The sequence below is a fragment of the Bos javanicus genome, chromosome 12 (assembly GCF_032452875.1).
Source record: "Bos javanicus breed banteng chromosome 12, ARS-OSU_banteng_1.0, whole genome shotgun sequence".
Lineage (NCBI taxonomy): Eukaryota > Metazoa > Chordata > Mammalia > Artiodactyla > Bovidae > Bos > Bos javanicus.
The window spans coordinates 19,550,237-19,575,426 of NC_083879.1; the positions used below are offsets into that span (position 1 = coordinate 19,550,237).

Genomic DNA, 25,190 nt, shown 5'->3' on the forward strand with positions numbered 1-25,190 from the left:
ATTCCTCATTTATTGCCTTTGGTGCCCAGCACAGTCCTGAGTATAAAATTATAAAGTGAAAGTTGCTCACTTTCTGACTCTTTACAACCCCATGGACTATACAGTCCATGGAATTCTCTAGGCCAGAATACTGGAGTGGGTAGCCTTTCCTTTCTCCAGGGTCTTCCTGACCAGGGATCGAACCCAGGTCTCCCACATTGCGGGCAGGTTTTTTACTAGCTGAGCCACCAGGGAAGCCGAAGAATATTGGAGTGGGTAGCTTATCCCCTCTGCAGTGGATCTTCCCGACCCAGGAATCAAACCGGGGTCTCCTGCATTGCAGGCAGATTCTTGACCAATTGAGCTACCAGGGAAGCCCATAAATGTTAATATCATCTTAATTACCTCTGACATTTTACTTTATTCTTATAAATTATCTTTCCATCTAAAGAAATGGCACAACTACAAGCTAAGTTTACTGTTGCTTAAGTATCTCTCATTCTCTCCCAAAGCTAACTGGTCTTGGTGTTTGCTCCATTTAATAAACCATCTTCACCGTGCAATTGAAATACATGGAGCCTGGAATTCTCTTCCAACCAAGGACTAATTCCTTTAATTTCACCCAAGTCTTAGGTAAGTTTCTGTCTCTGGTGATAAATGTATGTTTACAGGTAGATTTTTTTTTTCCTTTTAATGGAATGTTTTGGATGTTCCAACAATTTCACTGAAATTGTAAAGCTTTAAAAAACACTGCAAAGTCTTCCTTTCATTAAGTGGTATTTTTTTTTTCTTTTTCTTCTCCTTTCCCTAAGCACAAGGAAGAAGATACAGTAGAAAGATCTGTGCCTTTAAAGGCCATCCTGGACTGGGTGTAAAAAAGCAGAAATTATGGTGCCAGCTTCCTCAGAGTCGGACACGACTGAGCAACTAACGCTTTACTTTCCTCTACTGTATAGGTAGTTTACCTCTGTTTAAGATTGCTGTGCTTGACGCTCACAAATCCAAAGTAACTGTTATTCAAAACTGGCATGGTTTTCTTCTTCCATATGGCAGTAGCAGCTGTTTATTAAGCACCTCTTATATGTCAGATACCATGCTGGTTGCTTTGTACATTATCTAATTTTCCCAATCAAGTGAAATGTGACCCCCATTTTACAGAAGAGAAAACTGAGGCTTAGAGATGCTTAGTAATTTGAACAACTTGTATATGGCAGAGCTCGAGTTTGGATGCAGAACTGATTCCAAAGTCACTGCTCTTTTTGCTACACCTTGCAATGTCAGTGCCTTGTATTGCCAGGAATTCTTGCTGGGGAATGTTGGGGCTTGCATTCATGACTTCGGTGGCTGTTGGGAAGGGAAGGATAGAATAGTAATGAAATGTTCCAGTATATCCAAGGAGGCTCACCAGCGCCCCTCGCCTGCACATAACTGCTCCAGTCTTAACTGTTAGATGTTCCCAGCTCTTGACAGTTTACACTTTCGTGTACACCAAATTTGGTGCTGTCCCTTTTGTTATCTAACATCTGATCACATGTCTTGAAAGGTGTAAGGAATGCTGGTGAATTTTAACTTCGCCAAGGCTCAGGACAAAAGCAATAGCATGAAATAAATCACAAAAAATAAGACTATTTATATATTTCAAATATATAACATTAGAAACTCTAGGGACTTCTCCGGTGGTCCAGCGGTTAAGAATCCACGTGCCAATGCAGGAGACATGGGTTTGAGCCCTGGTCTGGGAAGACCGCACATGCTGCAGGGCACCTAGTCCCATGCACCACAACTACCGAGCCCGTGTGCCTACAGCCCCAGCTCCACAGCAAGAGAAGCCACCGCAGGCCTGCACACTGCAACTAGAGAGTAGCTCCCACTCAACTGCAACGATAGAAAGCCCAGGCAGCAACGAAAATCCAAAAAGTAAATATAAATAAAAATACTAAAAAAAAAACCCAGAAAGGAATTCTACCTGTAAAAATACTTTTTCTTCATGAAAGATCAACCTACATAAGACTCTATCTTACTGCTATGCTAACATAAGAATTCCAATCTTAAGCTTAGTCTATTATTTGAAAAACAGTCAATAGAAGGAAATTCCAGTGTGACAAGCATTTTGACAATCCCTTAGTGCTATCTCCAGTGGGATCTAGTTACATTGTACTCTTCCAGGAAAGATGGTGCTGTGTATGCAGGTTTTAATCCAACAGTAATTCTCTTTTTCTAGTAGTACTACATGTAGTGATTGCCTGATTGTCTATTTTACAAAATTAGGACCATGGGAGGGAAAATAGGTTATTCTTCCTTCCCTATTTTTCTACACTTGAGAGTTTAATACACAATTTTTTCATAGTAGTTAATTTTTAAGACAATCAAGCATTTCTACACAGATTTAACCAATGTGTTCATTTACTTGGCCAGAAGTTTATTTATTAATATCTACCACTAACCAGAGAGATTACCTCACAGCTCAGTTGGTAAAGAATCTGCTTGCAATGCAGGAGATCCAGGTTCGATTCCTGGGTGGGAAAGATCCCCTGGAGAAGGAAATGGCAACCCACTCTAATATTCTTGCCTGGAGAATCCCAAGGACAGAGGAGCTTGGTGGGCTACAGTCCATGGGGTCGCAAGAGTCAGAGATGACTTAACGACTAAATCACCACCACCAACCAGATACACATGAGTATCATATAATTACATAAGGATCATTTCTGATTTATGAATTAATAACTTTTCACTCTTTTATCATTTTAATATTAGGGTAATTGAAAATGTTTATAGAAACAGGGGTTTTTAAAATAACACTTATTTAGTAGGAGACTGGGATGCAGTTTTCGTACTGACAGTTACCTTGCTATAGAAAGACTGTGTACCTGGAATATGACTTCAGAGACTCAATTCTGCCTGTTTTTTGTCTTGGAATTACCACTTCATCTGCTTCCTCATCTATAGGTTGCAGATCACAATAGCCATTCCACAGTGTTCTTATGAAGACAAAATGCCATAAATATAGGAACTCTTTGAGAAATGGAGTATTTCCTGCCATATCAATAAACAAGGATGTCACAGTTATCAGTGATTCCAGCCATCCAGGGCAACCAGGAAGGAAAATAATACCTGCTGCAGGGCAGTCATTGGGCTGCAGCTGTTCCCTATGGTGAGCACTGAGAAAAAACAGGATATGGCCCCAGATAGCTGAGATGCATATGAAAAGAATGATTTCAGTGAGCCCAGACGCTTGCATCTTTTGGTATGTAGAAAACACTAAATTCCTTGGTTTTCTTTAATTCACAACAATTCTTCTGATGTTCAGACTACCTGCCCCTTGTTGCAAATTTCTATAACTTGACCTCCCTACCCTCCCCCACCCCCAGCAGTTCTTTCAGGGTCACTTGAGATGCTGTCTCCCAGGCTTGAAGTCCTAAAAATTCCCACTGAATAAATCATATTTCTCAACTTTCAGATTGTGACTATATTTGACGGCAACATATTCTTCAAAGGCAAAATTGGGTTTAACAGATACACACAAAACTGGGTTTTATGGGACCTAAGCATGGTCAGGAACTGGACATTTTGGAGTGGGGAGGAGCTTTTTATAGCGATTGAGCTAAGTAAGCAGTGTTAGTTACTGGGCCCAAGCACCAACCCTTTTCTCCAGGAATTCTACTTCCAAAGCACAGACTTCCAGTGCACAGACAAACTCAACCCCAGGGGATATTCTGTGATCTTTTTTGTCCTTGCTTCACATCCCTCAAGGCTGCGAGTTTGGGAGAAGCCATTCTTTCACATTTATAATCTTGTAATTGAACGTTTGAAAGTGCTTAACGCCTTTGCTATTAGACAATGTCCCTATACAGGGGGCTGGACGTCAGAATACTGAGTCAGACTTGCGGCTAATTGTATTTAAGTTCTTTCTCTCCAAAGGAAAGAAAGGACAGTGGTGTTTTCTCTAAAAAGAAACCTTGAATTGGGTCCCTCGTGTTCAGCCTAAAGCCTGCAAAGAAATAGATGGGGAGGACGGGGGCGGCAATAGTTAAGTATTTTGACTGTGCTCTGGCTGGAGCCCTTGGCTACAGCCCTGGCTTTGGTCTCAGCGCAAGTGCCCGTCCCACCCACCCCGGGTTGTGGGGTGCAGGCGGACAGCCGTCTCAGTTTCCCCCAAGCCGCTGAGGCGAGCTTCTGGTCGTGAGAGATGCAGATGAAGCGGTGTGAAGGGTTGGGCTTTTTTTTTTGTTCCTAAAAATGCAACGAACAAAAAAAAAAGTACAACAATCCAAACCCAACCATCTCGTTGTGCGCCGGCTTCCTTCCCAGGCGGCTCCACCGGGGACCACGCCGCCTCCCGTCGCCCGCGCTCGGCCCGGGCCCAGCCCGCGGGTCCGCGCGCTCCGCGTCCCCGGCCCGGCGCCCTGGGCACGGCGCTCCGCGGGCGCGCGCAGCCCTGATGAAGCGAGAGAAGCGCGCCGCCGGGAGCCCGCCCCTCGGCCCCGCGCGCCGCGCGCCGCACGCGGAGGCGGTTGCAGGCGGCGGTTGGAGATACCGGAAGGGCTCCCGCCTGCCCTCACCCGCGGCCTCCCTCCCCGGGGGAAAGGCGAGCCGCGGAAGGCGGAACAAAGGCGCGGCTCGGCGGGGGAGGCGGACCGAAGTGCCTGGGGAAGGAGGGCGTCGGGGCGGGGCCCGTCGGCGCCGCGAGTCCATTTTGCAGCCGTTCCCGCCTCGTAAACGCGCGGTACCCGCGGCCGGAGGACTGGCCACTGCGCGGCTCCCGGAGGCTCCCCTCCATCGGCCCCGGAGGTCCGAGATAAGTACGCGCTGGCCGGCTTCTCCTGGGGAAGCGGGGTGGGGACTTGCCCTGGCTGGGCGGGCACCTGCGTGCGTGGGGGCTGGCGGAGAGCTCGGTCTGCGCTCTGGTCTCCGCGGAGAGCAGCCGGGCCCGGTTACCGGAGGTGGGGGGAACGGCGTGCGGGTGGGCGGCCGGGGGCCGGGCCAGTGTGGCCGGACTCCAGGAAACCTGCTCCGCTACCAAGCGCTCCTGGCTTCACCGCAGGCTCCTCGGGATCGCCTACAAAAGAAGAGGCGACCATGAACCAGAGTCGGAGCGCGCGACCACCACCCTCTGGCACTGAACGTGGGGAGGCTGCCTGGTGCCGGGGGAGGGCGCCCTAGCCGTGAAGCTCCTTAGCACAAAAGATCGCCAGGCTATCCCAGGCTCATGGCTTTTTCACCAGGTCCTTGCCGGCTGGCTTTATTTGTTGGGGATGATTGAAAAAAAAAGTGAGGGTCAAGACTAAGGATCCTGTGCAGATAAATGCATAACACTCTTTCTTTGTTCTTTCTCTGCAGTAGCCTCGTTTTGATTACCAGTCACGATCTGAAGAAAAAACAAACCAAAACCTGATTGCTTTGCCTTGGGAAACAGTAACCTGACCAATACTCCTGGCTTGCATTGACAGAGGTAAACTACAATACTTTTCCCTACATTAAGCAGAAAAGCACCCAATGTCTTCAGGCCCAGAACCTTTCAAAATCGAACTCTGTTGAGTGTATGTGTTCCCATCCTCATAAATGGTCTTTGTTCTTTTCATATTTTGTCAAAACCCAGAAAAATAGATTAAATACTTAGACACTTTATATGACAGTTATTTGAAACATAATTCAAAGATTTGTATTGTAAAGGAAAAGAGGCTACAACCACTTTTGCTTTTAAATAGGGTTGTTTTTTTTTTTTTTTCCACTTCCTGTGTCACTGCTTGGGTTTGTACGATAGGGCTTGAGTTTTCTGACCCTAGAGACCTTTATATAATAGGTATTTTAAAAGCAGAATTTCTTTTACATAGCCAGTCCCTCTGGTAGAACTTGATGGAGTTGTTGATTAATTGGTTATACTTGTGTCTTGAACAGTAAGAAGATCTATTTCTTCATACTCTCCTGTCTTTCCCTAAAAATACTGTCTTTTTTTTTTTTGCACCAGCTGACATACTAAGCCTCTCTGGCAAGTCTTTCTGTAACACCAGGTTATTTTTATTCTCTACATGTATTGGTTACCTGGCCCTAACTTCTGCCACAGCTGTTCAGCTATGCCCACAGCTATGCCCATCTCCATCAACGGTGCTTTGCACCTACTATGCTATGTAACACTTTGCCCTCCCTTAAAATTATAGTTCAAAAGAGTCCAACTGTCTTAGACTTTTCTTGGTTAATACACTCATGCTCTAACATAACACTAAATGTGTAGTTATAGTTTTTACAGTATCTATACACACATATGTTAATTAAATCACCTTACACTGATGTAGGTCAATAGTTTACAAGATTGTCACACGTTACTTAATCTTTCCAAGAACATGAGGTAGGTATTGTAAAAATCCTGATTCCATGAAGGGGAGAACTAGTGCTTGGAAAACTAGGTAGTTAGATGCAGTTTCAGTGCTCTTTACCCTTCTTCACTGGAGAATCTGTTACAATCTACTTTGTAAAAATTATAGCATTTTAGAAGGGATTTAGAGAACTCATGATTAGATGTCTCCATTTAATGAGTGAGGATCCTGAATTCTTGACCCACTTTTCGGATAGTGCTAAGGTCTCATAATTGGGCAACTCAGGTCCTATGCCTTGCTTGCTGTGTACAGTTGCAGGGTTGGGTGGGGCTCTGTTTTCACTTGTAAAGTTAGGTGTTTAGCTAAATGACTGCCAAGATGTTTTTAAGCCCAGTATTTGTTTTATTCTTATCCCATAACTTTTAGCACCGTATACTATGTATTGGTGATATGCAGACACATACTAATATTAACTGCCATAAACTGTTTTATACTTTAAACTTAGGTAGGTATGGTAAAGTATGCCTTTTTCTTCTTTTTGTTTTTTTTTTTTTTTTTAACTAAGTTCTATAAAAGTATGGTTCTGTTGTAAGGTCAGGAACTACTTGGAGAGGTGGAGCACCATCATACATCATTGGTCAGAGTGCAGAAAGTGGTGTACTCTTTTCTAGAGGGAAACTTGGCAGTTTTTTCAGGAGCCTTGAGAATGTTTCTACTCTTTGACTCACCTGACAATACACTTAAAGGAACCATCTAAGGAAATAATTAGAGTGTTGGACTAAGACTTTGCTACATTGTTCATTAAAATGTTATAATCCCCCCAAATTAAACAGTAGGAAATAGCATATCCATAAGATAGATGATCATCTTTTAAAAGAATAGGGGAACAATAGGGGAAATGCAAGTAATAAAATAAGTGGAAAAAGTGGACACAAAGTTGTGTTATGCTACCAGTTCTGTTAAAATATGGTGTGCATACACACACAAGATTGGAAGAAATATGCCCAAATAATGTTAGACGAAATACACCAAAATAATAATAATGGTTATTTCTTGGCAATATGACCATGGGTAATTTTTTTCCTATATTTCCTGAATTTTCTGTAATCACAAATTACAATTTTAGAAAAACAAAATCCACTTGTATGGATAACCTCTCCAACATTAGTATGGTGTCAGCTTTCTATGTCCTTTTGTAAGGCATTTATCACATCTTGTATGATAATACCTCTGTAAATGTGCTATATTTTGGAATTTAGGGCAGGAACTGATTTTTTACTTAATATTTCATCTTTTAAAACAGCATTAGATCGTTGGATTATCCATTTTTGTATTCATGAAAGACACTGCTACTGTCATTACCTTGCCTTGAAACTCTTAGGTACTAGAGGAATAGCACCCCTAACAGTTAACCAAAAATAGGTGTCCTTTGACATAGAGAATAGTTACACTCCAGTTAAGCCCTTGAGGGAATCCAAGCAGATTCCCTTAATGTGGATGCTTTCTAATTCATTTGCATTATAGGTGTAGATACATTTCTAAGGAAGAGTGGAACTGAAAATTTTTGCCAGTAGTTTAAATCATTGTCTTTCCTGTGGAATAAGCACAAGTGTATCCTATTTGGCAATAGCCTGGCCAACCCTTTAAAATTCCCAGAGGAGCTCTTTCTTTTTTCCCCTGAATATGTGCATATACTGAATAGGAGGGCGGAGTGTCAGCATAGAGGATAGAATATAGCCAACCTGGAAATTGCTTAAAGTTTAGCATAATCAGCTTTCTATTTGAAATATTTTCTAGATGAGTTTTACTTAGAATAAAATGTGTATGTAATTCTACACTGAACAAAGGGAACTTGGTTCAGACCAATTTTATTGGTAGGTAGTACTGATCAGTTAGCCACAAAATAACCTTTTTCTCTTGGCGCAGTATTACACACTACGTGATTTCACTTACCAGATCTAGCTTGCTGTGTACTGAGTTGACAGTACTTTTCTGAAAGCTGGCATTAACCTCAAATGCAGGGCTAGATAATGAAAACTTTTAGTAGATACCAATCAGGTGGGGATAATAATTTAGGCTAGTGATTGCCAGGTTTGTTGTTGCGAAAGATTTGTTTTAAAATTTTTTCACCTTCATTTAAACCTCTTTACATTTATTTGGGAGAAAAGAAACCAGACACATCTGGTTCATAAAACCTTTGTTGGTAGTCCAATTTAAGTTAATTTTAACTCTTAACAGGTAAAGATAAATAATCTGAATCTGGTTGGTACCAGACTAGGAGAATAATTTAGGCCATATATTATGTTTCCTTGAAATTCAGACCCTCATTTTATTCTAATTGATTTCATCTGGGTGGGAGAGACTGGGATTCCATACCATTAGATGGCCTCATAGATTTCTAAATAGTTGTTCATAAATAGGATAGTGATACCTGATCTAGCTCATAGTCCTAGAACTATTGATTTAATGCTACTGATTAACAGGATTACAGAATAATATCTTGGGTGACTATCACATAAGAGAGAGAAGGTGTGAGATAAGGAGGGAATAAGAGGAAATCAAAAAGATTATGTTCCTTGAAGTAGAATGGGGAAGATGAGATAAAAGAAGAATAAACAAAGGAGTCAAGGAAAAAGAGTGGCATAGAGAAGAGAATGAAGGAAAGGAAAAAACTAATTTTTTCCAAATTTGTCTGGACTATGAAGGTAATGACCTAGTTTTTGGGTTTTGAGATGTCATCTTAGTCCAAAAACTTGTGAACATTGTGAGTAGGCAGGGCTTCTAAGCTGCTAGACTTTCTGTACTAGGTTTATTTTGCTCTAATCAGGAATCCTATTAGAAATACTGTGGGGGAAATTTTACTTATTATTACTTATTTACTTATTACTGCCACTTGTTCTAGGACAGTGCCAGAAAAGGTATGTCTTATATGGACACAAAGGTAAATTATACGGTGTTTGCAAGGGCCATGTAACAATTAGATAAGCTATTTTAGATACTATACTTGGTATATTAATTTTCATATTCCTTTTTTAAGTTATCAGAAATTTTGTTTTTTTCTTAATCTCACATTATCCTGTTTGGATCATGTTTTGGCACAGTCTCTAAAAGCCAGAATGAAGTGTTAATAACATACTGAAAGAGTACTTAAAAAAAAAACAACTTGGTAAATAGTTTTCATATATTAGATAACTTTCAAAACAGTTTTTCAATGAGGTTTTACACAGTTTAACATGTGTAAGTGGTTTGTCCAGGGTCAGATTGAGAGCAAAAATGAGTATGTCAGTCTACTCATAGGCCTGGATCCAGAGATTTCCAATAAGATACTTTTAATTTTATAAAAGATAAAAAAATATTACAGCAGATTAAGCTCTTTATGAGGCTTATCATAGTCAGCTAGTATTTCTAAAGTTTTACCTTTTTAGCACAATATGATTTTCTTATAACTGGTCTCACTGTTGAGTTTTTTTTTCCAACTTTTGTGAAAATTTTCAAATATACTGAAAATTAAAAGTACACTACAATAGATATCCTTACATCCTCCACCTAGACTCAATTATTGTTAATACATCTTCAGTAAGTTTCAAGAAACCATTTAGTGGATCTCTTACTAAATTATCAGTATACTATTTGAAAATAAAATTAACTAGTGGGATTAGAGGACATAAGTTTTTAAAAGGTGAGCTCTTTTATTCTATACTTTGTTCCAAAATAAGGTTGATTGATGATTGGCTGTTTAGTAGAGTTCACATAATTTAGTTTTGTCTGTGAAGTGAGTTTCAGTATTTTCTATCTAGTTACTTGTTAGGTATTTAGATACTGCTTTGAAATCTCTGAATTCAAAGATCAAAGCAGGATGGAAATCAGGTTTAAATTTCTAAGATACAAGTTATAATCTTTTTATTCTCTAATGGGATTTGGGGAAAAAATCATGGCTATTATTTTGAACTTTATATTGTTGTCAACTAATGAAGTGCCAAGATTTAATAGGAAAGGTTCTTTTAATTAAAAGGTTTTATTAAAATTACCTTTTAAGAGTGAATAAAATGAACACCTCTTCATTTATAATCATTTTGAGTTGAGCATATAGAAACAAAAAGGCTTCCAGGAGGGAGAAGTCAACTTTAATTGTGTTTTATGACTCCTTTCCCTTGGGTTGTGTTAGTCTAAAGCCGTGTCCGACTCTGCGACCTCATGGACTGTAGCTGCCAGGCTCCTCTGTCCATGGGATTCTCCAGGCAAGAGTGCTGGAGTGGGTACCCATTCCCTTCTCCAGGGGATCTTCCCAACCCAGGGATCGAACCTGGGTTTCCTACATTGCAGGCAGATTCTTTACTGTCTGAGCCATCAGGGAAGCTTGTAACTGTTAGCTTTTCTATCTTTTAAAAGTATTCTGGTTGGTGTATTAAAGACTCTTGTTGCTATTAATATATACCTACTCAAGGTAGTATTGATTAAACAGTTTTTATAGTCTTCCTTGAGTGGATATTTTGAAAGTTTGCTTAAAAATAAATCTGTGGTGGTGTTATACAACTGCATTTGTCAAAACTCATAGAATTATGTACAAAAAGGAGTTTTATTCTCCATAAATTAAAAAATATATTTTAAAGTATAAATATAGTAGACAAATGAAGTTGAAAACCAGAGGAGGTGGTAGGTAACTAGTTATATACTCAGCTACTTTCTTTGTTGGTATAGAACTTGGGAGATTTTTAGGAATTCCTTGGCAGTGTGATGATTAGGACTCTGCGATTTCCTTACTACAGGCCCAGGTTCAATTCCTAGTCAGGGAACTAAGATCCCACAAGCTGTGTGGAGCAGCCAAAATAAACAACTTGGGAAGTTTTTAATTCAAAAGAAGAAATGAATCTTGGAAAACTTGTTTGCCTTTATATACTTAGTTTGAGATTGGTTAAGTTGAAATTTTATGACTGGTGAACAAAAATTTTGTTCACATAATAAAGTTTCTTAACATCTATATTTGTCCCCCTAAAAAGGGGATGTATATTTTAGTTTTGTCAAAGAAGTAAGCTCAGGTGATTTATTTAGATTTTTATGTGTTAGCACACTTTTAAGAAAAGAAGCTGTAAGTTCCTTTACTGTGAAGCATACCCTTCTCTTAGTTAGGCTAAAAACCTTATTGTTTTCCTTTAAAACTTTAAAGGCAACAAACTTGCCATGGTTTCTTGGGTTGTTAGGCTAATATATCTCAGTTTCCTCTAAAAGTCAGCTAGGGAATTGCTCACAGAGTTTTTGACATAAGGTTTTGAGTATAAAGCTAAGAAAATAAAATTGTTTTAATGTGGATTAAAATGAAAATCTTTAAATTATGAACTAAAATTTATAAGTTGTATCACTAAAAGTGAAATAACAGGTTCTACTATGGTTTTGATGCAATTTTTTTAGAAAAGGGACTTTCCAAATAACGTTTTTCTCTGGTTCATTTTAAGAGCTATAAATTGATTATGGCTTTGGGATGACTATTATTTCTAAATTTTCCTGTGTGTGACATTTTCCTTTTTTCTTTTTGATCATACTTGGAAGTTTCTTTGTCTTGGGTCCCTTTTTCTCCTTCTCATGACAAAACTTGGTATCCTTTGTTCTTCCTTTTAGTTATTTAACATGCTTAGATAGGATTCTCTGGAAATATTAACCTGGCAAGGAAGAGTAAATTAGGTTTACTTTATTGAATGCTGCCGCCGCTACTTTCCTGTTTCTACTGCGTACTCCAAAATATAATTCTAGGTGAAACATGTTAGAGAGCAGGGGAGGTGATGGAACCAGGACTAGTGGTGGAGGGTCATGAAAAGTTTTCTTTCTTTGCTCTAAAGAGAGTGTTTTATAACTGCTTGATAACCTTTTAGCACACTGACCTCAGTCTCCGAAGCCATTCTCTTTCCAGTGCTTTTCGAAGATTATTTGATTTGTCATGTCACAAAAGATTTTTCAGAAAAATAAGCTCATCACCATTTTTGCCATGTAACACTACATTTTGACAGAATACTCTACTTTAGTTCTACATTGTTGTTTAGTTGCTAAGTTGTGTCTGACTCTGCGACCCCATGGACTGTAGCCCACCAGGCACCTCTATCCATTGGATTTCACAGGCAAGAATACTGGAGTGGGTTGCCATTTCCTTCTCCAGGGGATCTTCCCGACCGAGATCAAACCATTGAGCCACCAAGGAAGCCCCAGTTCCACATATATATGTATTATACAAATATCTCTTACAACCGAAGACCATAAACCAATTAGTCCTGCAAGTTCAGCTTATCTTTTAAGTCTTCTACATTGTAGGTCCAATTGTGATTCTTAAAATTACTGTCAAAAGTGTTTACTTACTTTTGGTTATAAGATGACATAGAGATTCAGATCAGATCAGATCAGATCAGCCGCTCAGTCGTGTCCGACTCTTTGCGACCCCATGAATCGCAGCACGCCAGGCCTCCCTGTCCATCACCAACTCCTGGAGTTCACCCAGACTCAAGTCCATCGAGTCAGTGATGCTTATCTCATCCTCTGTCATCCCCTTCTCCTCCTGCCCCCAATCCCTCCCAGCATCAGAGTCTTTTCCAATGAGTCAACTCTTCGCATGAGGTGGGCAAAGTACTGGAGTTTCAGCTTTAGCATCATTCCTTCCAAAAAAATCCCAGGGCTGATCTCCTTTAGAATGGACTGGTTGGATCTCCTTGCAGTCCAAGGGACTCTCAAGAGTCTTCTCCAACACCACAGTTCAAAAGCATCAATTCTTCAGTGCTCAGCCTTCTTCACAGTCCAACTGTCACATCCATACATGACCACTGGAAAAACCATAGCCTTGACTAGACGAACCTTTGTTGGCAAAGTAATGTCTCTGCTTTTGAATATGCTGTCTAGGTTGGTCATAACTTTCCTTCCAAGGAGTAAGCGTCTTTTAATTTCATGGCTGCAATCACCATCTGCAGTGATTTTGGAGCCCAAAAAAATAAAGTCTGACACTGTTTGCACTGTTTCCCCATCTATTTCCCATGAAGTGATGGGACCGGATGCCATGATCTTCGTTTTCTGAACGTTGAGCTTTAAGCCAACTTTTTCACTCTCCACTTTCACCTTCATCAAGAGGCTTTTTAGTTCCTCTTCACTTTCTGCCATAAGGGTGGTGTCATCTGCATATCTGAGGTTATTGATATTTCTCCCAGCAGTCTTGATTCCAGCTTGTGTTTCTTCCAGTCCAGCGTTTCTCATGATGTACTCTGCATATAAGTTAAATAAACAGGGTGACAATATACAGCCTTGACGTACTCCTTTTCCTATCTGGAACCAGTCTGTTGTTCCATGTCCAGTTCTAACTGTTGCTTCCTGACCTGCATACAGATTTCTCAAGAGGCAGATCAGGTGGTCTGGTATTCCCATCTCTTTCAGAATTTTCCACAGTTTATTGTGATCCACACAGTCAAAGGCTTTGGCATAGTCAATAAAGCAGAAATAAATGTTTTTCTGTAACTCTTGCTTTTTCCATGATCCAGTGGATGTTGGCAATTTGATCTCTGGTTCCTTGACATAGAAATTAGTAGACCCTATTTTATTTATTTATTATTCATAAATTGTATATTACTTTGGTGGTAATGTGATAAATACTGAAGGATATATTTATCTTAGTGAACTGAATGGGGACATATTTAGTGCTATTTTTGTTTCTAAAACTTTAGGGATAAAAGTTTTAAAACATACATTTTAAAAGAATAAACTTGAAATGAGAATTAGTATTCTCTAGTTCAAAGGTCTCAAATATTTTGGTCTCAGGACCCCTTTACACTTGAAAGCTGAGGCTCCCAAGAACTTTTATTTACATGTGTATTTGAAATTAAAACTGAGAAAAAAATTTAAGGTAATTCATTTAAAATGACGATAAACCTATCACATGTTAACATAAGTAATTTGTGAAAAATAACTTTCAGAACAATTGTGAGAAGGGTGGCCTTGGTTTACATATTTAGAGATTTCTGTCAAGAATCGCCATTTAGTAGACAACAACAGGAATCTTTTCTGTATCTCTGCATTACATCTATTACAATCAGTTATTTTGGTTGAAATATACAAAGAAAATCCAATTTGGCTTGGGACAGATACGTAGTTGGTGAAAGGAGGAATATTTTAATGCCCTTTTTGGAAAACTATCACTCTTCTTTGATACTATACCAAAACTCAACAAGTGGTAGTTTGTTAATAGTTGGTTGAAGTATGAAATCTGAAATCATATTTTTTTTAACATATTGGTCTTTTGATCTTTTACCCAGGCATGACCTGTAACATGCATTGGTGATTTGAACCAGTTAATTCGCTGTGTAATGTAGATCTCCAATGCACGCACGCACGCTAAGTAGCTTCAGTTGTGTCTGACTCTGTGCGACCCTATGGACAGCAGCCCACCAGGCTCCTCCATCCACAGGATTCTCTAGGCAAGAACAGTGGAGTGGGTTGCCGTTTCCTTCTCCAGTAGATCTCCAAACAGTGACATATTTCATTATACAAAGATCTCTGTCGTAAAACAATACGCATGTTAATATTACCACTTGTTTCATTGGAAAAGTCTTTAATTAATGGTAAACTGTCAAGCTCTTAAGTGGCAACTATGTTTGCCAAAATCCAGTTTTCACTTAAAAATTCAACTTTTTATCATTGGTGAGAAACTGTCATTTGTTTCCCTTGAAGTGATGGGCTCATTTTGTTTGTTTTCAGAAAAATGTCTGCCAGATAGTCTCCACACCCACAGTTTGTCATTCATTGTTTCAAGTATAAAAATGGCGTTCCCTGGAAAAAGCAGCTGATTAGCTTGTGGCTAAATTGCCTAATTGCTTTTGCTTCAGACAGTATCTGCTGGTATGCAATAGAAATACTTTGTGGTTACTTCATATTTTGTTACATGAAAGATTTACAAAGACATGTACAGAAGAATTAAGATTTAGTACAATGAATAATTTTTACCGTTTCATCAAGAACATTCTAAACTGAAACTGGCTGCCCTCACCTTTGCCCCAGCTGTGGGTGTGTGGTGGTGAAGAATACATTAGGAATCCAGTTTGGGGCTACCTGTGGTCTTGTTTGGTTCTTGCTAAGGCCACAGCTGTGTCTGCTTACCGTTGCTTTTTTAACAGCGCAGTGTCAACACTGTGCCAAAGGTAAATAGCATCTCAGTATTACTATGAAAATAGTATTGTCCTCACAGGTGCCCTGGAAGAGCCTTAGGGTCGCCCAGGTTTCTCCCCACTGCACCTTGAGAACTGATTGCTCCAGACAGTGCAGATAGCTTTGATTACTGTCCCAGTGGTTTTAAAAAATATCCATTTAGTTCTCTAGGGAAGAATGAATTGCAGCTCTCTCATTTTATGTTTTTACCCCTGATTTTAATAATTGTAATCTTGCCTTTGAAATAGGAAAATGTGCCAGTTTTTAATAAAAGTCTCTGTGAGAGAACATGCTTGGATTTATATCTCTGCTTCTTTCTTTAAATAGCATACCATTTTATAATTGTGGGCCCAGACTAAAGAGCTCATTCTGCTCAGACACTGAGTGGCTTTGTTTCTGACAGCTAGTAGTCAGCTCTGTTTTAAAACAAGCATTTGGGCCCTGCTGGCTCAACTTGCAGTTGTCCCAGTCCTCGCCCTGTCTCAGCCAATGCCTGTTGTTGGAAAGCCCACACAAAGGCCTTGTGTGCAGGGAGCCCCACTGATAAGGAGTGTGCTCTAGTCCCAGCAGATGAAATCTGCTTTGGTGTGCATTCCCGTCCCAAATTTCTCTTATTTTCTTTGCTTGACCAGTTATTTCTGTGACAAGAGCATTTTTTAATGGCTGTGAAGATAGTTTCTTCTAATTATTTCATAGTCCAAATGGAGGGGATTCCCAGAGTAAAATAAAATGTTTCTCTCTCTCTGGTAGGAGATGTGATGGAGCTGCTTGAAGAAGACCTCACGTGCCCAATCTGTTGCAGTCTGTTTGATGATCCCCGAGTTTTGCCTTGCTCACACAACTTTTGCAAAAAGTGCTTAGAAGGGATCTTAGAGGGGAATGTGCGGAATTCCCTGTGGAGATCCTCTCCATTTAAGTGCCCCACGTGCCGGAAGGAAACTTCAGCGACGGGAGTCAACAGCCTGCAGGTTAATTACTCCCTGAAGGGTATTGTGGAAAAGTATAACAAGATTAAGGTCTCTCCCAAAATGCCAGTGTGCAAAGGACACTTGGGACAGCCTCTCAACATTTTCTGCCTGACTGACATGCAGCTGATCTGTGGCATCTGTGCGACTCGGGGTGAGCACACCAAGCACGTCTTCTGTTCTATCGAAGATGCCTACGCTCAGGAAAGGGACGCCTTTGAGTCCCTCTTCCAGAGCTTTGAGACCTGGCGTCGGGGAGATGCCCTTTCTCGCTTGGATACCTTGGAAACTAGCAAAAGGAAGTCTCTACAGTTGCTGACTAAAGATTCGGATAAAGTGAAGGAGTTTTTTGAGAAGTTACAATACACGTTAGATCAGAAGAAGAATGAAATCCTGTCTGACTTTGAGACCATGAAACTTGCAGTGATGCAGGCCTATGACCCAGAGATCAACAAACTCAACACCATCTTGCAGGAACAGCGAATGGCCTTTAACATTGCTGAGGCTTTCAAAGATGTGTCAGAACCCATCATATTTCTGCAGCAGATGCAGGAGTTCAGGGAGAAAATAAAAGTCATCAAGGAAACTCCTTTGCCGCCCTCAAATTTGCCCTCAAGCCCTTTGATGAAGAACTTTGATACCAGTCAGTGGGAAGACATAAAACTAGTGGACGTGGATAAACTTTCCTTGCCTCAAGATACTGGCACGTTCATTAGCAAGATTCCCTGGAGACTTTATCCGTTATTTGTGGTGGTCATTCTGCTTGGCCTTCTCATTTTCTTCAGTCCCACCATGTTCCTAGAATGGTCTCTATTTGATGAAATCGCAACTTGGAAAGATAATCTTTCAAACTTTAGCTCCTACCTGACTAGATCAGCTGATTTTGTAGAACAATCAGTTTTTTACTGGGAACAGTTGACAGATGGGCTTTTCATTTTCAGTGAAAGATTGAAGAGTTTTACTTTGGTGGTGCTGAACAATGTGGCAGAATTTGTGTGCAAATATAAACTATTATAAAATCTGTTTCAAGTACATAGTTCTGTGTCTTTTGTTAGAAATTTGTTAGAATAGAGTGGTAGTTCAGATTTGGTTAAAATTCCAGTCAGATATCGCCCTCTAAAAATATTCCTTTCAAAAATAATGTCTTATACATGTTGAAATTAGGTAGCATAAAGATAAAAGTGAAATTTAATAGTTTAGTCTCCAGCCCTCCTTCCTTTTTAAGGTGCTTTTGAAATTAGCATCCTATCCCCAGTATCGGTTATGTTTGTGCTATGAAAGGAGGGGGTAAGAGAGTACATGATTTAATACTGTATTGATGAGGTAGTGTAATGATTGTTTTTAAGCATGTAATAAAGACTACTCTTGTAAAACAACTCTTTTTTGTTTTTTGAGAGTGAACATTCTTTAAAAAAGGAATAAGATAAGATGGATTGAATTTGCAGCTTTTTCTGCAGATGGTTGATTTCCTTTTTCAATACAATGTAAATCTCATGTAAACAAAAACTGGCATTTTCTTATGCTAAGCTGACATTTTTAGGAGGGTGGAGATTTATTTCAGTTTGCCTTTTATCTGCTTTTAGGTTTTGTAAATTTATCACCAAAGGAATTTGGTGGTAAACTACAGAAGTGTTAGTGACTGTGTAAGACAAGGCATGGGTTAAAAAGAACACATGGCAAAAGCAGGAAGTGGGAAGGCCTCCTTTTTACTGGCAACTAAGTGTTGTTCCAAAATATAATGGCAACTGTACAACCAACCAGTCCACTTGTTTAAAGAACTTCAGTGAGACTCACTTGACAGTAGATGAAGCAGTCTATCAGCTATTACAAAGTACAAAGTAAACCAGCTCAACACTAGTACTATCCTGGCTGCTCACATGAGGTAAAGATGCCCTATCTCCCACAGAAGAAAAATACGTAATTTTTCTCACCTTGTTTAGGCTTCAGATGAAAACAGCAAGTGACTTAGAACCTCTTTCAAACTTATTTCTGTCAAGGGGCAAGACATTCCTTGACAGCCCAGAGGGTGTTCACCCCAGTACATTAATTTGGTTAAGAGGAGGTAATACAAGCAGGGATGGGCAAAAAAGGTGGCAACTAAATTTCAAGTACAGAAGAATCTTTGCAGTTATGAGAAGAGGAGTCACCTTCAGCTGCTGATTGAGGTAATGACTGCCTCATCCCCAACGGTCAATCTAGAATTTAGCCACTAAATTTCTACAGGGGTCGTAAGAAATTAAGATGTTTCCCTAGAAAGTGTCTCTGCCATGAGGACTCGAGTAGATACGCGGGGTGGAGAGGCTGAATGGTTTTCTGGTTCCAGAATATATTTGAATACATATTTATAAGAGGTTTTTATGAAGGATTTTTCTTTTTAGATGGGATACTGTAACTGTCCCCTGTTCTCAGGCCTATTGGCAGTTTCCTTGAACTATCCAGTTTCTCATCTGTTGCTTTTTCACTTTGTATACTGCAGGTTCCCAAGCAACTCTCAAATTTGTAAACACGGCTATGGACACACTATTTGCTTTAACAGTAGTTACCTGGAAATTTAGGTCTCTGTTTCTGTTATTTTCCCCTCCCCTGGATTTCTTTATCATATATAACTAACATTGTGGTTAAGGTTGATTTACAGGTTCCTAAGGCTGTGTCTGATGGTTTGTGGCCTTCACTTGGAAGCAAGAGAAGAATGAGTGGTCAGGAACTGGTCACTTTGAACGTGGGAGGGAAGGTATTCACCACACGGTCTTCCACCTTACAGCAGTTTCCTGGCTCTCGGTTGATGAGAATGTTAGATGGCAGAGACAAAGAATTCAAGATGGTTGATGGCCAGATTTTTGTGGACAGAGATGGTGTTTTATTTAGTTTCATCTTAGATTTTTTGAGAACTCAGCAACTTCTACTACCCACTGACTTTTCAGACCATCTTAGACTTCAGAGAGAGGCTCTATTCTATGAACTCAATCCTCTGGTGGACCTCTTAAACCAAGAACACAAGTTACAGCCAAGACCTGCTCTTGTGGAGGTACATTTCCTAAGCCGAAATACTCAGGCTTTCTTCAGGGTGTTTGGCTCTTGCAGCAAAACAATTGAGATGCTAACTGGGAGGATTACAGTGTTTATAGAACAACCTTCCGCACCAGCCTCAAGTAGTAACTCTTTCCCTCAGATGACCTTACTTCCACTGCCTCCACAAAGACCATCTTACCATGACCTGGTTTTCCAATGCGGCTCTGACAGCACTACTGACAACCAAACAAGAATCAGGTATTTTGTACTTTGAAGCCTCTGTTCTATAGCAGTTCCTAATGTTTCTCCTCAAAACTGAAATTTTCTCATGCCTGAATTTTCTTAGAAAAAATGATGACTGAAAATAATTTTTTTTGGAGTGGGGGAGGGAATCAGTAGAGTTGGGTGGAATGACCAGATAATTATTGTCCAGATTGGGGTACTTTTCAGAGTGAAAGAAAGAATTGTTATTACATGGGACAACAGGAATAAATCAAAGTAGTTCAGGGAAAACTGGGTCTATGGTCATTCAAGTTGTAGGAGGAAATAATTTTCATAGATTATGTTCCACCCCCATGGAATGAGATGCCTTTTTCTATCCTACGGGTTTCTTTTGGTTGCTGGCGTATAGTAAAGGCTCAACAGTTTGTCTTGATTTCCTTACACTCTATGTATATTTGTTCTTTCAGCCGTTCTGATTTGGCTACTAATTTTTCTCCATTTCACTTTATTTCTTAAACACCATTAAGGCAGATATATCCCATGGCAAATCTGGTCTCCTGTTACATCGTTGGCACTCTTGCACAACTCAAAATATTGGGATAGGCTGTCAGTATATTAAGGATAGTTGCTTCTGAGTCAGTTATTCACTTTCTCCCCCTGTTATTCTTGGCTGGACCCTCAGGCTGATTTTCACTCTACTGTCACGGACACGTCTTTTCCCCCTTAAAAATGTCTTAATGTGGTCCCACTATTATTTTACTAACTGTGAAAGCTGGCTTGAATTTTCAGGAGGGGGAAAAAGTCTGTATATGTTCTTTACTGATAGTATTTAAATAAAATATACTTTTTTGGGGGTAAAGGTAGATATTTTGGGATATTAACTTTTGCAGTAGACACCAGGAATGAACGTTTACCTCTCCCACAACATACCCCAGGGTCCTGCATACCAGCTTAAAAACCCTGGGCAGTATGACAGTTCTTAAGTTTTCACACTTTATAATCTATTTTTCATGAAATGTCATTTTGGGGAAAGGGATCCAGTTAAATTAACATGCTGATTGTGGAGAAAACCTAAGACGCTATCTTCACCTCAAAATGTTTTAAGATAGCTCTGTGCACAATTGGTAGGACACTAAAATAAACAAAAGGGGAATTACCAGTTTTTATTTAAAAATTTGTGTGATTAAGATCTTTGGGGATCCCTTTCTAAAAAGTTAAAAACATAAGGAAAAATGGTATAATTGATTTCAAGAAGAAACATGCAAAGTAAGAAGATATCCTGGAAATACTAAATGATCTTTAAAAACTACACATTTGGAGAAAATGTAATCTTGAAATGTAATCTTTTTGTAATCTTGAAAAACAAACTCAAGTTGGGATATTTGTGTGTGTACAGTGACAGTAGTTTCCCTTCTCGTTTAGTGTTTGTTTTACAAATCAGATTTTTTTCATCTTAATAAGAGAATGGCATTATACTTAAATTCCAAAATAGATAACTCTAAAACTAGAAGCGATTTTTAAAATTAGATTTTTAAATGCATCACCATATTTGGTATTCTTTTCAGTGTTTGAAGTTTAGAATTTTTTCAGCTGATAAGTAGTTTGTGATTTTTTTTTCTGTAACTACAATTTCAAAGTAGAGGTAGATAACCCAGGATTGAAGGCAGGAGGAGAAGGGGACAACAGAGGATGAGATGGTTAAATGGCATCACTGACTCGCACATGAGTTTGAGCAAGCTCCAGCCATTGGTGATGGACGGGGACCCCTGGCTGCAGTGCTGCAGTCCATGGGGTCGCAAAGAGTTGGACACAACTGACTGAACTGAACTGAACCGAACCGAACCGAGATAACCCAAATCTGGTGACATTATTGGGAGTTTACGTCATCGGATGAAAATTCTTGGTCTTAAGAGGCCCACCTTAGGTATATCCCACTTAGCTGGCAATCATTTTTATTTCCTGCTCACTCCTTGGTCTGAATAGGTCCATTCAGACGTTCTTTTTGAAGGTGAAAAGTGGAGAAGTAAGCCTGAATGGCTCCTCAGAGCCTGATATATCATCCAGCTGTTCAGTTATGTTCTACTAATATGATTTATCACTTTGAGGTCTTGGTAACCTAGCAAGTTGCTCAGTTATTATCTCTTAAGTTCATAGTACTAAAAATATTTGGCATGCATCTTGCAGAGGGCCATTCATGATACCACATTATCAAGCTCAAGTTATGGTCACAGGACTCTAGAGTTTTGGTAGCATATTCTGTCTGTCTTTTCCTTTTTAAACTAGCTCAAATGGAGACGCGTAGTTGCCTTTTAAGTTTTTAAAAGAAGTTTTGATTTTCCATTTCTCATTAGTTTCTTTTCTCTTTTTCTTGTGCCTTGAAATCTTCCATTTCTCAACTTGGCATCTTAGGGAATCTGATATTTAGGCCCAGTGATTTCTTGCAAGTACACTCCACTTGGCTCAGTGATAAACCCGCCTACCAATTCAGGGGACGTGAGTTCGATCCCTGGGTCAGGAAGATCCCCTGGAGAAGGAAATGGCAACCCACTCCAGTATTCTTGTTTGGAAAATCCCATGGACTGAGGAGCCTGGAGGGCTACAGTCCATGGGGTTGCAAAAGAGTTGGGCACAACTTAGAAACTGAACAACAATACTACTTGCATCTTAATTTTGTCAGATGTTCTGTAACATTTTTTCTTTGACAAATGTTTCTAGGCTCTACAATCAAGATCTGGGGCTTGTGGGTAGATGAAATCATTTACTAATGTTAAAAATTTGCTGTATTAAACATAAACATTTTTTGGGTATGTACTTTGTAGTTTCAAAATTCTTACGTTTTATTATTGAATTCTTTTCTTTGTCTAGAACGAGTTTCTAAATGTGAACTACAGTAACCAGTCTATCAATCATAATTAAAAGGAGGCTAGCGGTGTCCCCAAGGCTCTTTTTATCCCATAAAACCACAGACAGTTTAGGTGGCAGCCTGGAACTAATTTAAGTTAGCCTTTTTTTTTTTCCCCCACATTTCATAAACAAATGGTGGGAGGACAGTTCAGTCGCTCAGTCGTGTCCTACTCTTTGTGAACCCATGGACTGCAGCATGCCAGGCTTCCCTGTCCATCACCAACTCCTGGAGCTTGTTCAGACTCACGTCATGTGGGAGGACACAAAGACATAAAAAACATCCTGGACGGTAGATAAGGGGCAATATAGCTGTATCTTTGTGGATATGTTATGTTGACATTATTAAAGCAACGTATTATTATGTTGACATTATTAAAGAAATCTTCCCTGGTGGCTTAGATGCTAAAGAATCTGCCTGCAGTGCACGAGACCCAGTTTGATTCCTGGGTTGGGACGATTCCCTGGAGGAGGTCATGGCAACCCACTCCAGAATTCTTGCCTGGAGAATCCCCATGGACAGAGGAGCCTGGCAGGCTATAGTCCATGGGGTCACAATGAGTCAGACATGACTGAGCAACTAAGCACAGCACAATCTGAAAGTTAAGGTATATATTTTTTCTTGATTTATGTGTATTGATTTTATTGAATTTTCTAGGAAATAGGAAGTTTTGTCACTTTGACTTTAGAGTCCTTTTAGATCCTTTGTTTTGCTCTTCAACTATGGATAGTTATTGAGAAAAATTGACAATAAAATCTTGACATTTATTATCTGCAAAACCTCACCTGAAAAAATGCTTTCGATAACAGAAAGTCACAGGAGAAAATTTGTAATGTCAGTGCTGATAATGAGTAAAATTAAATCTAGGGGGAAACTGTAAAAGGATCAAGTATTCATCAAAATGATTGAATCAATTAATTAAACTAAACAATATTTAGCAAGTCAAAAAGAAAAACTGGAAATAGTTAAATTATATAACAATCAAAAGCTAATTTAATTGTTTGATGAAACTGTTTGCTCCAGGAAATAATTGCGTAGTGAGACTTCATCAGTGTTAGCTATATTCCTAAATGTGGAATTAAAATGACTTTGGAGATTACAGTAGGGTCTCTGTTTTCAGTAGCCTGAAATTACTGGCTTAGATTTATAAATGAAGTCTTTAAAAAAACCTGATAAAAGTGGTATTATGCCTTTATTTGAAGTTATAAATCAAACTTATATATTTAGTTTTGCTAGTTATTAAAGGGATATTTCGTAACTGAACATTTTTGTGTGTCCTAGGTATATCTCCATAAAACCTGATAACCGAAAACTGGCCAACGGAACTAATGTTCTTGGCTTACTGATTGACACTTTACTGATGGAAGGCTTCCATCTGGTCGGCACCAGAACAGTATCCTCTGAAGACAGAACTGAATGCTATAGTTTCGAAAGGATAAAAAAGCCTGACACTCTTGCCATGAACAAAACACTGAAATCAGAGACTACCCTCATGCCAGAGCAATAGCCATCTTCCTGTTTGGAAATTCCATATATAGGGAACATATGTTAGTCAAATATGTGCTCAGTCTATCTTTCTGGCCTTCCACCAAGCCATCTTTGGGCAAGCGTACCTTAATGCTCAAGCCACACTGACTACCTGCTGCTCTCTAAACAACATGGTGCAGTTGGTGCTTTGGTGTATGTTCTTTCTACCGTCAGTGCCTCTTTTCCCTTTCTCTTCTTCATGAACACATAAAGCATTCAAGAAGGGGCTATTGAGGGACTTCCCTGGTGGTCCAGTGGTTAAGAATTCGCCTGCCAATGCAGGGGACATGGGTTTGATGCCTGGTTCCGGAAGATCCCATATGTCATAGAGCAACTAAGCCCACGCAGCACAACTACAGAGCCTACGTTCCATAATGGGAAGCCTGTACACCACAAGTAGAGAGTAGCCCACACTCACTGCAACTAGAGAAAGCCCATGTGCACCAATGAAGACCCAATGTAGCAAAAAAAAAAAAAAAAAAAAATGGGGCTATGGAATCAGACTGCTTGATGTCTTCCCCCCTCCCAAATATCTGGGTTTACTGAGGGGATGAGGGTCTGCAGGGGAGCCCCAGGTGCCTGTGGGGAAAGCCTGCTATCAGCCTGGAGGGCACCAGCCCAGCAGGCAGTTGAAGATACGATCTTCAAAACCTGGGTCTACTTGAAAGAGTGGCTCTTAGCTCCACTGTGCCTAAAGCCTTTGGGTCCAAACATGGTTGTGTAGCAGGGGTGGTTGCCAAAGGGCTTGCCTTCATGTTCTGCATGACTCCCCCAAGGTCAGTGTCTTTCCACATTCTCACACTTCAGGCAAGGCTGATGCCAGTCCTTCCCCAGGGAGGTCACCCACTCACCAAAGTATACCTCCATGTCACACTTGGGGCACATGGGCATGGAGGCGCTGAGTCTGGGGCAGATGGCTGGGTGGGAACAGACCAGAACGCTGGACTAGACTGCTTGATGTCTAATCCCAACTAAGTCACTTACTAGCTACATGGCTTGGGCAAGTCACTCTCTGTGCCTCAGCTTTTTTTTATCTATCAAATGAGGATAATAAATAAATATCCTTGGTTTTAGAAAAGGGAGAGGAACCAGAGATCAAATTGCCAACAT

General features: G+C 40.0%; 2 protein-coding genes and 1 pseudogene across 5 annotated transcripts; 2 read left to right on the forward strand and 1 right to left on the reverse strand.

Moving 5' to 3' along the window:
• Window positions 1–4,677: 4,677 nt before the first annotated feature.
• TRIM13 (tripartite motif containing 13) lies at window positions 4,678–17,454 on the forward strand. Of its 4 annotated transcripts, XM_061434654.1 has the most exons (4): window positions 4,687–4,778; window positions 5,317–5,428; window positions 15,009–15,149; window positions 16,206–17,454. In XM_061434654.1, exon 4 carries the CDS (start codon window positions 16,214–16,216, stop codon window positions 17,435–17,437), a length of 1,224 nt encoding a protein of 407 aa, XP_061290638.1. In that variant the 5' UTR covers window positions 4,687–4,778; window positions 5,317–5,428; window positions 15,009–15,149; window positions 16,206–16,213; the 3' UTR covers window positions 17,438–17,454. The 4 variants fall into 4 exon arrangements, with proteins under 4 accessions (XP_061290637.1, XP_061290638.1, XP_061290636.1 ...); XM_061434653.1 differs by lacking the exon at window positions 15,009–15,149 and having other exon boundaries at window positions 4,678–4,767; XM_061434652.1 differs by lacking the exon at window positions 15,009–15,149.
• Window positions 17,455–17,897: 443 nt separating this feature from the next.
• On the forward strand, window positions 17,898–24,114 carry KCNRG (potassium channel regulator). Its single transcript, XM_061434656.1, has 2 exons — window positions 17,898–19,687; window positions 23,835–24,114. The coding sequence occupies exons 1-2, from the start codon at window positions 19,110–19,112 to the stop codon at window positions 24,058–24,060; spliced, it is 804 nt and encodes a 267-aa protein (XP_061290640.1). The 5' UTR covers window positions 17,898–19,109; the 3' UTR covers window positions 24,061–24,114.
• LOC133258253 (cysteine-rich protein 1-like) lies at window positions 20,037–24,971 on the reverse strand (annotated as a pseudogene).
• Window positions 24,972–25,190: the final 219 nt, after the last annotated feature.

Excerpts from the sequence above, each read along its gene's own strand:
- TRIM13 (XM_061434653.1), top strand. The coding sequence starts at position 16,214 with ATGGAGCTGCTTGAAGAAGACCTCACGTGCCCAATCTGTTGCAGTCTG.
- KCNRG (XM_061434656.1), top strand. The coding sequence starts at position 19,110 with ATGAGTGGTCAGGAACTGGTCACTTTGAACGTGGGAGGGAAGGTATTC. Across the intron at positions 19,688-23,834 it reads GACAACCAAACAAGAATCAG|GTATATCTCCATAAAACCTG; the intron begins GTATTTTGTACT and ends TGTGTGTCCTAG.